The sequence below is a fragment of the Mobula hypostoma genome, unplaced genomic scaffold, assembly GCF_963921235.1.
Source record: "Mobula hypostoma unplaced genomic scaffold, sMobHyp1.1 scaffold_79, whole genome shotgun sequence".
Classification (NCBI taxonomy): domain Eukaryota; kingdom Metazoa; phylum Chordata; class Chondrichthyes; order Myliobatiformes; family Myliobatidae; genus Mobula; species Mobula hypostoma.
The window spans coordinates 71449-87294 of NW_026948227.1; the positions used below are offsets into that span (position 1 = coordinate 71449).

Consider the following 15846-nt stretch of genomic DNA (forward strand, 5'->3'; position numbering starts at 1 on the left):
CCCATAACAGGTTTACCTAATGCGAAGGGTAAATGCGAGGTTTACTGTAAGCTCGTTCAGACTGTTGAATTTTTCCCCTTTTCATTCTGATGCTGAATACTAGAGTAACGAGTGATGTTCATTTCTGCCGATGTGGTCCTGAACGTCCTCAGACCCGGACCCGCCCTGTCATCATCGAGAACGAGGCGGCGCGGTGACGTCAGCGGGAACGTGGTGAATAAATTACAACACCAGTTGGGATGAGTCTCATAATGTGGAGGAGATGGAGTTCGCGGGCTGCGGGTACCGAGGGGTCTGTTCCCGGCTTGTGTCTCTCTCGGACTCGAAACCTGATTAACCTTCGCCGCTGCCACGTTCTCCGATTACTTGTCAAGTGGAAAACACTCCGGCTACCACTGCGCAGAACTTAGATATTCTGTTTATTAATTAGTTGAATAATTGACGTGAGCGGATATTTCACTGCGCGGATGAACTGCTCTCTGAACTTGGACTGAGTTACCCCATAAATAAACGTGTTTGTGCAGCAACTTAACAGCATCAGCATGTATCCGGTGTGTTGAAATATGTATTCCGAATCGCTGTAATTATTCTGATCCAATCCGGCAATGGTGTTATAGAGGAATTCGGTAACATTCACCGACCACAGGGTGATGAAGCTTCCGGAGATTGTGAGAAGTAAGATCACAGACCTCCTCCTGCTCTCCATCTCCGGGTCACTGCGGTTCTCCGCCTTGTTCTGACCCCTCAGCCCCTTCCGGACGCGACTGGTCACTAAAATGTGCCTGACTGTCAGACCGTTGAACAGGAGTATTAACACGAACGGGAGTAATGGCGTTAGAACCGTAGAAAACATCCTATACCCCTTCCACGCGAAATCCGTATAGTAGCTCAGCTTTCCAATACAGTCCCAGGGTACATTGTCGATCACTTTCGCAGGATCATATCTGAAGAAATTTGGCACGTTTTTAAAACAGAGCAGAACGACCGTTGTTGTCAGAATCGCGCCGGCGGTTTTCCCGGTGCAATATTTTGTTTTCGGCTTCTGGCAACAGATGGCGACAAACCGATCAAACGTAAAAGTGACGGTGAACCAGACAGAACAGTCAGTGGCTGCCGTTCTCAGGACAGTAATCACACTGCACACGGGGGTGATGTCTAGGAAAGTCCCGGGAAAGTAGTAATAACTGACCCGCCACAGTAGGACATCAAAGACGATGGCTAGTAGATCTGCGGTTGCCATGGCCACCAGGTAGCGAGTGGTGCAGGTGGCGAGGCCGCACTTTCCCCGGGACAGGATCACCATCGCCACTAGATTCACTAGGAAACATGAAATTGAATAAGGGAATTACTGTCTCGCCGATCCGCTGGTCACGGGACAGAGATACACTTGAAATTCAGACAATCAAACTTTGCACAAAACTGGGTTCTGAGTGATTAAAATGTGTAAAGTCGGAGCCGCAGATGCCTCACGCGGAGCATGCTGGGTGAAAGTGTACGATACTCGGTACCGCAAAAGGAGCAGGTTTTGCGCAGGAGGCGTTGTCAGCTGATTGCCGAGGGCACTTTGTGTGAATCAATACATATCTCCAACCACAAGGATTTCGATAAACGTTTGGCTACTTCGGCAACTTTCTCTGTGGCGGTGATTGCCGCGTTCCCGTCACCTATTTATGCCACACTCCCCATACAGCAAAGCCCCGCTCCCCAGCCTCTGTCAATTACAAAGTTAAAAACAAATTTATTCCCGCCGTTCGCAAATCTGTGTCTCCACCGGGACTCCCCGTTTATCACCCGCACACAGGAGCCCCGCTTATTTCGCTGCTTTTGAATTCAGTAGCTGCTCTTGGCCGGGGCCCCTTTACACTATCTCAAAATATCCGATCAGAAAGTTCCAATTCTTGTATTAAAGATTCTGCCTGACCTGTTGATTTTTTTCAAGTATTTTACACACTAGTGCTTTAATCATCAAAAACAACTAGATACTACAAAACATCTGCCTCTTTTGTGTATGCTCCAAATTACTGAAGCATTATTCTAAATGTTTCAATCCTCATTGTTCCAGAGCGGAGAATTGTATGCATTCTGTCTGACCTCCAGCTGACACCGCTGGGCTGACCCTTAACTCCCTCTTCACCACGGAAAGCAGGGCGTGGGATCAAACCCCGGTACACTAAAACCCGCACAGACCCTATTTGAATTCTCGAAACTCTCGATGGTTCGGGGTCTAACTCAATAGAGATGTCTAACGTTCTCCCCTAACGTGGATTCCGCTTCCCACTTAACTTTCAAACGTACCAACCTCTTAAAAAACAGCACAATATCTTCAAATTTCAACTTGAAGCTTGTTACACTATTGGTATCGAATAACACCAAGTAACCCTTAATGGTGCTGATCGGTGTTTATTGTAACAGTGGACTTACATTGAAAAATCAAAACCGCCTGCCATGAATCCACAAAATGAATCCATCTCCCCGATCTTCCACTCTGCATCTGTTTCAACTGCCGGTTTAATTTCTGCCAGGGATTAAACGGGAAGGGCACTTCTGAACGAACACGAAGTTTTGTCACAATGTCTGCACCGGACTCACTGATACACCGGCATCAGGTCGCTGTCGGTAACATAACGAGTCCAGACACCGCGCACACGGAACTGCGAATGTAAGTTCGCCTCTGTTCTTACCAGGAACACCAATAACGGCAATGACCATGAAATATATCTTTCTCACACGGTAAAATGTGTCAAGCATGCTGTGTGAGATTCAGCCTGTCTTCCAGCTGCCCGCGATCTCGCTGAAGAAACTCTGAGCTGATGAATCTCTACGCTCATTCATTTATACTCGCTCCAGCACGCTGAATATTCAATATTACACAAGGCTGACATGTCCTCCAACAGCTAGGGCAAAAATAAACATGATGTAATTCAGATAAATTCCCAATGGTGATGAGGTATGCATAGCTTCACACGCAATTGCCAAATCTGAAAGACGAAGAAATGACGTTTCGACAAGTCAGTGACCGTCGTTGTGAAACACTCTCTGTCTCACCTCTCGGTTTCATTATCGTTATTGTCGATCTCGCCTATTCCTGGGCTCCACAGACGTTGTCATCAATGTTCTATCTCATCGGTTGCTCTGGTTCACCTTGGAAATTGCCTCAGTTGTCGATCTTGCAGCAGAAATATGAAGAAGACGATGCAGTTTGCATGTTCCTGTAATGTAGTGAAGAACCTGTAGCGTCCAGGTTTAAGAGGATACCGAACGCATACAAACCATGAATCAAATTAATTGACGCTTTCTCGAGCACCTCAGCTCCATTCACAAAAAGCGTCATTTCCCGATAGCCGATCATTTCAATACCAATCCCATTTTCATTCCGACATATCGATTCACGGCATCATCTTCTGAAATAATGAACCCATTCTCAGCTTGAACGAGCAATACCTCACAATTCGCCTAGTTGACCTACGATCTGATAGCATGAACATCGATTTCTCCAACCCGATATTGATTCCTTTCCCTTGCCATTCCCTCTGTCTCATTTATCTACTGACATCATACCGCTTCCCGAAATGTCCACCACCTCCCCCTGGTACCTCCCATTCCCTTTCCCACATGATCCACTTTCACACTCTATCAGATTCCTTCTCCTCCAGCCCTTTGCCCTTTCCACTGATCAGCTCCCAGCCTCTCATATCCGTCCCCTGCCAGACCGATCTGGATTCATATATCTTCTATCTTTCCGGGTGGGAAGGTCAAAATGACTCTTTGGGACGGCATCTTCCAGGTAGCCCACGGAGTGATCCAGTGCTTCGCTGGCTCCGAGAAGATTCTGGAATATTTGATGGCTCCTGGCAGCCTCGGTGCGAAGAAACTTCCAGACGGTGCGCAACCTGATGTTTGACAGCGTTTCTCCGTTTAAAAGGTACATTAATCTCCGACAAAGGCGTAGAAGAATATTGAGAGATCGTGACTGAGACCGAGAATGCAGAAGGCGAGCGTGAGTTTCAGCGTCGACCGGCTGCCTTTTCATCGCCGGTGGAAAAGGTGCGGCCTTCCGCTGTGTTGTTCGTTGTGGCAGGCGCGTAGGCCCCTGCCTCGTGTAGTGCTCCTGCCTGTCGATGAATATCGGCGACATCGAAGGATGGTACCGTGGTTCTGAGATTATGATTTGTACTTTTTAAGACTTGTTTCTTTTATATTATATGTTTTATTTTCTATCGCCCGTTCCTTTACCGTTCTGTTGTGCGAGGGGAGAGTATTTGGAGGTTGCTGTGCTGTTGTGTTCTGTTAGCTTTTTGTGCGGGGGACGGGGGTTTGGTGCAGGGTGGGGTCGATGTTCCTGTTCCGTTTTGCGACAGGATGTGTTTTTTGCGGGTTGTTGATGAGGAGGCCATTGTTTTTGTCTGGGGGTGCTGGTGGGGAGGGTGAGTTTGATGTTTCTCTCTGGTGACGTTCGTGTTCCTTCTTTGTATTATGGCTCTCTGGAGAAATACAGATTTCAGAGCTCGATACGGATACATGCTTTGACCTATGAGCAGATCCGGATTCACCTGTCATCTCCCAGCTTGTAGATCCGCCGTTACCATGGCTACCCGGTAAAGAGCGCTGCAAGCGGAGAGGCCACGTCCCAGCTTCCCCAGGACAGGATCACAATCGCCACTGACTTCACTGAGAAAGAAGAACAATGAGTTCAATGAGAACAATGAATTACTGTCTATCCGCTTTGCGGGTCTTAGCTCATGCATTTGTGGGTGGGGACGGTGAGTGGGCTTGGTGGCGACGTGCTAAGAGCACGGAGGTGATGCTGAGACTTTACAAGGCACTGGTGAGGCCCCACCTTGAGTATTGTGATCAGTTTTGGGCCCCTTGTCTTAGAAAAGATGAGCAAGCGTTAGAGAGGGTCCAGAAGAGATTCACAAAGATGATTCCAGGAATAAAAGGGTTATCATATGAGGAACCTTTGATGGCTTTTGGTCTGTACTCGCTGGAATTCAGAAGGATGGAGGTGGGGTGGGGGGCATCTCATTGAAACCTTTCGAATGCTGAAATCCCTAGACAGAGTAGATGGGGAAAGCATGTTTCCCATGGTGGGAGAGTCTAGCAAAAGAGGGTACAGCCCCAGGATCGACGGGAACATTTTGAAAACAGAGATACAGAGCAATTTCCTTAGCCAAATGGGTGGTGAATTGGTGGATTTTTTTGCCACATACAACTATGGAGACCAGGCCGTACGGTATATTTTTAGGCAGAGAATGAATGATAAGTTCTTAAGGTTACGGGGAGAAGGCCGGGAATTGGGGCTGAAGATGAGTCTAAAAAATGCTTCAGCCATGATTGAATTGCGGAGAAGGCTCGACGGGCCAGATGGCCTAATTCTGCTCCCATGTCCCATAGTCTGTAGAAGATTGTTGTAGGTTCACCGGAGCCTGGGCAGGACGGAGAGCTGAGATGCCACATGAAGTTCAACCCGAAAATGTGTGAAGAGATTCACTCTTGAAGGTGGGATTTGAAAGTAGAATACAGGGTTAGTGTCTGGAATCTCAGCACTGTGGATGGACAGATAGACCTTGGGTTCCACGTCCATAGATCTCTCAAAGTTTCCGCCCAGTCCTGCAAGGTGGTTGCAATGACCGTCAGCCCCAGTAAGTAACTAGAGGATTATTTTTCCAAATATACTTTTGTCTGCTTTTGAACTCGATCGATTGTAGACTGCAGTTTCCCTTTCGAGATTGTGTTTTCGGGCCGACTGAAAAACCTGGCGATTCTGTGAACTCCTAGTGGATTCGGTGTGGAGTGCAGATAGGGTTTCGTTGGCAGTTTACGGTGGGTCAATTCCTAATAGCGGGACATTAGCCCTTGGTCGACCCCATTATTCTGCACCGAATAAAGTGTAAAGCAAGATTAAATTCGTCGAGCATGAGAGCGTCAAACGAACGCATACTCAGTGCCGTCTGCAGGCGCTTGACGGCCCTCACTCTCGGGGCTGCTACCGGAGGAAGGTGAACGAGTTTTGGGTCCCACACTGCAAGTTCGATCGCTTTGGCGGTTCGTGGCTGTGTCCTCACCTTCGGCTGCGATGTGATGTTTACTGTCCTCAGCTTTGAACGTGCTTTACTGTTTCCGTAATTTAATCGAGGCGCTTCGGCTCGGAACTGCATCTGCCGCTGTAGGGCAGGTACATTTGAACTGGCTGAGTCAGTGGCTGCGGCGGCAGACATCGGGTCCTGGATCGGCCTCACTCACCTCGGCGGATCGTGGATGCAGATTTGTTTTCGGGGACTCTGCGATTCGATGTCTGATATTCTGTGTGTTATTTGTTCTGCGGTCTGTCGGACGAATGGTTGATTGTTCAGAGGAATGTGTGTGTGTGTGTGTGAGAGAGAGAGAGAGAGAGAGAGAGAGAGAGAGATGAACTCTGTGTGTGTGTGTGTGTGTGTGAGAGAGAGAGAGAGAGAGAGAGAGAGAGAGACTGCGTGTGTGTGTGTGTCTGTGTGTGTGTGTGTGTGTGTGTGTAGCAGCTGCCTTTGGGAGACTTCGGCGTAGAGTCTTTCAGAACAGGAGCATTCGTCCCTCCACAAAGGTCGCCGTATACCAAGCGGTCTGTGTCACCACCCTCCTTTATAGCCGTGAAGCTCGGGTAACCTACAGCCGTCACATCAAGTCCTTGGAGCGCTTCCACATAAGCTGCCTCCAGCGCATTCTGGGGATTACCTGGCGTGTGCGGGTGCCTCACACTGAAATACTTGTAAAGACCAACTGCAGGAGTATCGAGGCCATGGTCACCCAGCGTCAGCTGCAGTGGCTGGGGTACGTGATAAGGATGCCCCCATGTCGGCTACCCCGCAGAGTGTTATACGGCCAGCTACATCATGGTCGACGCTCAGCTGGAGGGCGGAAGAAGCGCGATAAGGATCAGATGAAGAATGCTTTAAGGAAGTACAAGATCAGACCCGGGGACCTGGAGGATGTTGCTGCTGACCGTAACACGTGGCGACAGCTGTTATGGGACGGGGTTCGTATTCTAGAGATGGAAAGAACAACCAGAAGACAGCAGAAGAGAGCCAGGAGAAATGCAGTCATGGTTGTCACCACTACCACATATACATGTCCCACATACAATAGAGCGTGTGGGTCCAGGATAGGACTGTATAGTCATCAAAGATCTCACCGTTAATGGAGCGAAAATCGCCATCGGATTTCGATAGACAACCGAGAAGAAGTGTATGTGTCTGTGTGTGTCTATGTGATTATAATGGTTTCTAATATGACCTTATTTGATGATGTGACCTCACTTGGCGGTCCTGCATTTATATCAACAAGGGCACCTCGTAGGGAATGTCACGGACTCGGGTATTGTTATGTTAACGCAGCAGATGAAGACCTCTGTGTACCGAGTGGAATCTACACTTGACAGAAAATATTCTATGAAATCACGCCGGTATTTACACCAGAGACAAACGTGTTGATAGTTGCTCTCGTAACCCACAGGGCACTGAATGGTCTTGTCAGCCCATTATATTCCCGCGGCTAATTGAACGCCACAGTATTTCAGCATCCAACCGTTCCGCTGGTAGATTCAACAGAGAAGACGGTTTCAGAGATGGGGGCGGTGGGTGGGTGGGGGGAGGGGGTACCATGGACAGCTCTGGACTTGAAAATATCGGAAATAAACATAATCATGGAAAAGCTGATCAAAATGACGTAAACATCGTTGTCCTCCAGGTCTGATAGTGTCTGTGTCTGTGTACACAGCGGGTATGCTTCATATCTGAGAGCACACAGTGGGACAGGATGGGGTGGGTTTGGTGCCTGAGCGGTCAAACTGGAGCTGCTGAGTAAAAATATAATGAAGGTCTGCAGGAGGAGACTGGGAGGGTTTTCATGTGTCCCCGGATCCGGATCACACTGAGGGGAAACCGGATCTCTTTGTAGATGAAACAACAGGCGTGACAGTGCGAAGTGCAGAAAATGCTGGAAACATCGATTCCGGAACGCTTGTGGAACGAGAACCACTGTGGAAGTTTCAGGTGGGAAGATGGGAACAGTCGTGACCGCAGCCAATACAACTGTGGGATGTTGTAAATAGAGATCCTCATTGCTCACTTATTGTTCCCATTACACATTCTGGTCGAATTACACAGAGGGATCTGAATGTGGTAATGCCAATGATATTGACGTGTTCCTGTTACATCCCCACAGCATTTACACCTGTGACACTGCAGGTGATGTAATTTGTTTGTTCAGTAACAATGATCAGATGTGGGACCTTGTCACTGGAGATTGATCCCCGGTATAAATCAGAGCCTGTTGCAGTACGTCAGCCCAGAGTGTCTTGCCGAGCTGTGGAATTCAGAGCAATAGAGTCCACTGCCTCACTCAAATGGGATATCCAGCAATCTGGCGGATAGAAGACATTTACCACCCAGTTATTTCAGCCGTTGGAATTCCCGGTAAGCCGCTGTCGCACCTACAAACGGCAGGAGCTCAGAGTTAAATCGGATGGTCTGAAGTGTTTCTCTCTCTACTTGTTTCCACAGACACCTGTCCAGTCCCCGCATTTCAGTCATGGGCGGAGGCGATGACAATATTAATCCCATTGCTTTCGTAGCAGACAGCGCTCCCTATTGGAGCCGAGATGCTGCCTTTGACTGAAATCCTCTCCGCTGTCTCGATGTCATGGAATAATTGTGAATCGAAATGTCCGCACAGGAGGACACAGGCTGCATTGCACCTGTGGGAACCAGCCGTCCTTCTGTGCTTTGTCCAAAGGAATGGCCTGTGAATCGTGCGACTGGGTGATGGAACAACGCGAATGGCTCATTTATTTTAGAAATGTGAATGAGGGAGTTGCATACGTCAATATTATTTCATCCCTGTACTACTCAGGCGCAGTGATGCTGTTATTTAATGTCCGTTCCTCACCGTTGCCGATGAAGAAATTAAGCAGCTCTCCTGCCGTCGCTTTGGAAATTCACCTAGAATTAACATTTTATAAAACTCGCGGCGAGTTCTCCGACGCGCCGGAATGCACACTGCCAGCTGCTTCATATTCTGGGTCCGGTTTCCATCCTCTGAGGCAGAAAAAACCCAAAAGATCTAATCTGAGTCTATCACACTGCTGCTCTATTTCCGTGACGAGTCAATAATATCTCTGATTCCTTCCTTCTGTCTTACAGTGAACGTAGTGGCGATTGTCATCCTGTCCGGAGGAAAGTGCGGTCTCTCCAAATGTATCACTCTCTACCTGCTGGGAATGGCAGCGGCCGATCTCCTGGTCGTTATCTCTGACCCTCTGCTGAAGTGGACTGTTTACATATACTTTAGATATTCTATCCTCAATAGGACTCCCGTTTGCAGGGTCGTTTATTGTCTGCTTTTAGCAAGCACCGGGGTCTCTGTCTGGCTGACAATCGCTTTCACCTTTGACAGATTTGTGGCCATTTGTTGTGAAAAGCTGAAAGCAAAATATTGCACCGAACGAACGGCGGCGGTGGTTATCGGGACAGTGAGTGTGCTGGGGTGTTTAGAAAGTATCCCTTTCTACTTTACTTTTGAGCCTTCGTTGATAATTAATGGAGTTTCCTATGGCTGTTTGACCAAAGAGAGCTTCTATACGTCCCCCTCGTGGACCACACTTCAGATTATTCATCGCATTTTAATGCCATGTCTCCCGTTTATTCTGATTTTATTGTTCAATGCTCTGACAGTTAGACGGATTGTTTCCGCCAGTAAAGTCCGGAGGGGGCTCCGGGGCCGCAGCAACGGAACGAAAGACAAGGACACGGAGATGGAGAACCGAAGGAAATCGGTCGTTTTACTATTCAGTATAACCGGTAGTTTTATATTTCTGTGGTTAACACAGCTGGTTTTTGATATCTACATACAGATTGCAAACATTCCTCGTTACACGGACACGAGCTCGTTTTATATCGCAGACTCCACGGCGACGATGCTGCAGATCCTCAGCTCCTGCACCAACAGCTGTATTTACGCCGTGACTCAGAGCAAGTTCAGAGAGGAGCTGAAGAACGCGGTGAAATACCCGCTGAAACTGTTACCCAAATTCGTTAAATCATAGAGCAACCAGCTGGTTTCTGCAATGGAATTAAATCAATCGTCATGCTTCCTCTGTAAGCTATCCACTTGCCGATAGGCAGAACCACGGCTAACAACTGAGCGCTCTGAAATACGCCTGTATTTAGTGGTGATATATTTCACTCGCTGTCGATACTGTACAGATAAAATTTGCCCCTCATCACGTTCATGTCAAATGTGTGAGGATCATCTCAGCGGTAATTGACCCCGATGGACGCTCACTGGAACTCGGAAACTGTCCGGGACGGTCCAGTCAGGTCCCACCCGTTTTACTTTAATTCTTTCCATTACATCTCATTCTTCGTTCAGGTGATGGTCACAACGTTTTACTCCGGGATTGTCCATTCAGGATGGATCCGCTCCGTTCTCTCCATCCTCTCCGCTATTTCTCATTCTTTCTTTCAGTGACTCTCCCAGTATTTTATTCACAATCTCTCTCAGGATGCACGTGATCCCCCCATAAACTCCCCCGCTTAGTTCTTTTCCCACACCGATACACGAGTTTAGATTGGTGAGTTCCACCATGAGGGAGACATGTTCCGACTGCAACATAGCGGCTCAAATGTGTTTTTGTTTTCTTTTTTAACTCCGTCTCCATCTGCCGACTGCTCCCTCGTTGTCCGTGCGTATCTCTGTTCCCATCCCAAGGACGCGTGAGAGTCTGTTTCCTTCCTTCTCCCTCTGTGCTATGCTTCTCCCTGTCTGATCCTTTACTGAACAAAATAATCCCCATTGCAGTAGGTAGGAACATATATCTACACTGATAATAAATGTACGCAGCTCTATCTGAAAGTGTAATCGATTTTTGGGGATAAAGGAATGCAATTGGAAATCCGAATTCAAACATGAATTACTGGAGACGTTCAGCTTGTAAGATACGGTCGGTTAAAATACTCATTAATATTTCAGTCATCTATGTTTACCGTTCATCACAAGGGTAAATAAAAAAGTCAGATACCTCGTGTCTGAGGATTCGAACAGTGTACCTTTTACATTGATTATCTGATGCGGCAAGCCACAGATAGAAATGTCGCAGAATTACTTTACAAGATACTGTACCGCTTTCTGACGGAACATCACTCCCTCTGTTGCATTTCCAGTTCCGTCTCGCTGATGTCTGTCCTGCAGCAGTTCAGCTGTGATTATTCTCGCTCGGGGTTTGACGGAAGTAAGTGTTGACCCGACGGGTAACTTTTCGAGCGCAGAATAGATTTACGCACCATGGGCCAGTTATTAGTAACTCAACAATTTCAAATAAATAATATTTCCAATGATACAGAAGTATTATATCGCATCTCCGACCGCCACGTGAACACAATAACAGTCTCAGTTCCAAGGGACTCAGAAACATGGAGACAGAGAAAACCTACTCCACAAACGTGTACTTACTTTAGAAGTGACCTCGGATTACCCATAGCCCTGTAGTTTTCTAAGCTCCATGTACCTATCCAGGAGTCTCTTAAAAGACTGTCGTATCTGCCTCCACCACCGTCGCGGGAAGCCCATTCCACGCACTCACCACTCACTGTGTAACAAACTTACCGCTGATATCTCCTCTGCACCTACTTCCAAGCACCTTAAAACTGTGCCCCCTCATGTTAGCCATGTCAGCCCTGGGAAACGCCTCTGACCATCCACACGATCAATGTCCCTCACACCTTATACACCGCTATCAGGTCACCAATCAACTTCAGTCGCTGCAAGGAGAAAAGGCCAAATTCACTCGACCTATTCTCATATGGCATTTTCCCCAATCGAGGCAACTTCGTTGTAAATCTCCTGTGCACCGTTTGTTATAGTTTCTATATCCTTCTTGTAGTGTGGTGACCAGAACTGAGCACAGTATTCCAGGTGGAGTCTGAACAAGGTCCTATATAGCTGTAACATTACTTCTCGGATCCTAAACTCAGTCCCACAATTGATGAAGGCCAATGCACTGTATTCCTACTTAACCACACAGCCAACCTGCGCAGCAGCTTTGAGTGCCCTCCGCACTGCCAAGAGTTCATTCTAGTCTTGGCCAATTGAAACCCAATCAGACGGAATCGCTTACTAACTAAAACATAACTACCTGGTAGGATTAAATGACTTGTGCTGGAGGAGGAGAAGATGGCGGTGGATGCAGCGTGCGCGGCCACTCCAGTGATGAATATCTGTTATTTGTCAAGTAGGATGCCTTGCACAATTCTGATTTGATGGAGGCAGACGTGAGAGCAGGGAGGAACATCAGGTAAAATTTCTCAAATGCCTGATTCGCTGCCGACGCTACTGTGTGGTCCGAAATCTCCGGAGGGGAAGACCCCGAAACCTCGGCTATGCCTGTTGCTCGGCGGCCGGAGTGGAGTCGAAGCGCTCGGCAGAGATGGTACTCGGTGCTCGCTGGTCGGAGGCTCGAAGTTTTCAGACAGACTCAGAGTCGGACTATGGTCGGGTGCTTTCAGGATGCTGCATCGGCAAATTTGCGGCGTTGGAGGGTCATGGCAGGGAGAGTTTCTCCCTTCTACCGTTTGTCAAGATTCAAAGATTCAAGATTCAAACAACTTTATTGCCATTCTAAACATACATCAGCTCTGCAGGGCAGAATGAGACAGAGTTTCCCAGGAGCAGTGCAATCACAACATAACAAACGCAACACTAAATAATAAACATAACAATAAATAGTAAAACACAACAGCCACATGTCAATTAAAATCAGTTGTAAGTGCCCACTGCAAGTTAAAAGTGTCCAAAGCAGAGTCAGGTAGAGCAGCTATTTAGCAGTCTGACTGCCTGTGGGAGGAAGCTGTTTAGTAGCCTTGTGGTTTTAGTTTTGATGCTTCTGTAACGGTTACCTGATGACAGAAGAACAACCAGTTCATGGAGAGGGTGTGAGGGGTCTTTAATGATGTACCGTCTCTTCTGGAGGCATCGACTCTGAAAGAGGTCTTGGACAGAAGGTAGGGAGACTCCAATAACCTTCTCTGCTCTCCTAACCACCCTCTGCAAGGCTCTATTGTCGACAGCACTTTTTTGCGTGAGATGTTGGGGCTATTGGGACTTGGAGACTTTTTTTTTACCGTGCCCATGGTCTGCCCTTATCAAATTACGATATTGCTTTGCACTGTTGTAACTATACGATCTAATTATGTGATTTTTGTCAGTTTTAATCTTGTTCTGTCCTGAGTTTCTGTGATATCATACTGGAGGAACATTGCATCATTTTTAATGCATGCATTTCTAAATGACAATAAACGGGTACTGAGTGTCCCCGGCAGAGATGGTGCTCGGTTCTCGGTGTCGGAGGGCTGGTCGAAAGCTCGAAGTTTTCGGAGGGACTTAACATCGGCTGTGGACGAGTGTTCCCAGGGTGCTGCATGGGCAAGTTTGTGGCGCTGGTAGCTCATGGCAGGGAAACTTTTTCTTCCTTCTCCGTCTGCGTGAGTTGATGGGACTTTCGAGAGACTTTGAGACTTTTTTTTTACCGTGCCCATGGTCTGCTCTTATCAAATTACTTTATTTGCGCTGTTGAAACTATATGTTTTAAATCTGTGGTCGTTGTCAGTTTTTCAGTCTTGTTTGTCTTGTGTTTCTGTGATATCATTCTGGAGGAACATTGTATTATTTCTTAATGCATGCGTTACTAATTGACAATAAAAGAGGACTGCGTGTCCTCATAATCTAATCTAATTATCCTCTTTCTTCACATGAGTTTCCTTATCAAAATTAATATGAGCATTCAGTCTTTGGAATACTTCAAAAATATTTTTCCGTTTAATTGGATGCTTTAAACCATTTGTACTCCAAGAGACAAAATTAATAATCTGAGCCATATTTTCCTGGAGTCAACCCTTCGGTGTATAAAGAGTTAATCATAATGTAAACTCATCAAATCGGAAAAGAAACAAAATTCAGAGATGAACCGGAAGTCACGACACTGCGGACATCTTTGTAGTTCTCAGCCACCCCAATTGAAAAAACTAATAGTAAAAGTAAAAATCCCCCCACTCTCCACCCGAGACTAAGCTAAAAAATGCCAGAAAAATAACTAATACTAAATCTACCCCCATTTCTCCAGAAGGCAACTCCAAAGGCATATGTTGAAAAGAGAACCACCCGAAATCCAAAAAAAAATAAACACTGTACTATAATAATCTTCATATTGTGGTTTCTAAAATGAGTGGAAAAAGTAAGCGTGGTGGAATTGATAAAAGAACCACAGAAAAATTTGAGAAGGAAGCCGCTGAGATGGGCAAAGGATCCTTCAAGTATGCCTGTGTTTTAGATAAACTGAAGGCTGAACGTGAGCGTGGTATTACCATTGACATCTCTCTTTGGAAGTGTGAAACTTCAAAGTATTACATCACCATCATTGATGCCCCCAGGATACCGAGACTTCATCAAGAACATTATTACTGGAACCTCACAGGGTGACTGTGCTGTGCTGACAGTTGCAGCTGGCGTGGGCGAGTTTGAAGCTGGAATGAACCTCCCAAAACCGCAAGTCCCCCACGCGCATTCAATGATCATGCGGCTGAATTTCCATCACTTCCTCAGAAAAAGATAAAGACTCTGCAGATATCCCAGTCAAGTGCATGACGGGCAGCTGCTTCTCCAGCATCGAAGGCATTTTCCAAATGCGATGATCAGAAATGGGGCATCGATCATTCAGGATATTCAGTCCTGGACAGGCCCTCTCCTCATTGCTACCGTCGAGGAGGAGTAACGGAGTCTGATGGCCCACATTCCATGCTTCAGGATCAGTTGATTTCCCTCCAGCATCAAATTTCTGAACGGACAATGAACCCCTCTACACTAACTCACCATTTACCCTCTACATAAGAACTGCATATTTAACTTAAATACGGATTAACTATGCCTTTTACTGACCTGCTGCCAAGAAAACAACAAATTCCCGATTATGCACGTGTGATGTTAAACCTGGTTCTGATTCGGATCTTCCTGCCGTCAGCCACCCTACCCCCAACCTAGTCACCTCCATAGTTCCCTCCAGTATCTACCCCAAACCCCTCCCACCCCCGTCAACTACAGGCCACACTCCCCCGCCCGGAGACTCGCTGACCGATATCTTTGAACACCATCCCACCACCTCCCAATCAACTCCACAGTCACCTCCATCTCCCCTTATTCCCCTGTCACCCACACGCCTCTCCCTCGCTGGACCATCGCTGACGGATCTCTTTGACCACCCCCTCACGAACCACCTCCATAGTCTTCTCCATACGACTCTTCTTACCGTCAACCACTCGTCACTCACATCACCCCCAACCCCGAACCTCGCTGACTGATGTCGTCTTACGCCCGCCAACCCCAGAATAACCCTCCCTGGAGCGTCGCTGACTGATCTGTCCGAACGCTTCCACTTGCCCAAAGAATCACCTCCATGGTTACATCCATCCGCCCTCCTTTTCCCCGTCAACCATACGCCGTTCCTTCCCTCATCAGTCTCTCCGAAAGCCCCCACCCCCCAATTCTGCATAGTCGCCTCCATCCACCCACCTCCCTGACCCGTTACAAATCAGATTTTCAAGCCTTCACCCTGACTTCAACGCCAGCCCTTCTCTCTCTGACCACTCATTTATCTCCGGATCCCACCCTCACGCTCAGCCTTCCCGTGCTTGGTCCCTCACTGAATTCGCCCTGTCCCCACAGTGAACATTGATGTCCCTGAGTCTCACAAAGCCACCTGTCACCTCTTTAGTCCCTGGTGTCACTGTCACCATGAGTAAGACGGGTTCGGAGCCTCCCCCGTGG

The 15846-nt window shown here is 47.4% G+C and overlaps 1 protein-coding gene and 1 pseudogene across 1 annotated transcript; one reads left to right on the forward strand and one right to left on the reverse strand.

Moving 5' to 3' along the window:
* Positions 1 to 406: 406 nt before the first annotated feature.
* On the reverse strand, positions 407 to 2748 carry LOC134342029 (probable G-protein coupled receptor 139). The gene is made up of 2 exons (XM_063039964.1): positions 2682 to 2748; positions 407 to 1317 (listed from the first exon to the last, which is right to left on the reverse strand). The coding sequence occupies exons 1-2, from the start codon at positions 2746 to 2748 to the stop codon at positions 407 to 409; spliced, it is 978 nt and encodes a 325-aa protein (XP_062896034.1).
* An 11496-nt stretch (positions 2749 to 14244) lies between these two features.
* On the forward strand, positions 14245 to 14638 carry LOC134342032 (elongation factor 1-alpha 1-like; annotated as a pseudogene).
* The last annotated feature ends 1208 nt before the right edge of the window (positions 14639 to 15846 follow it).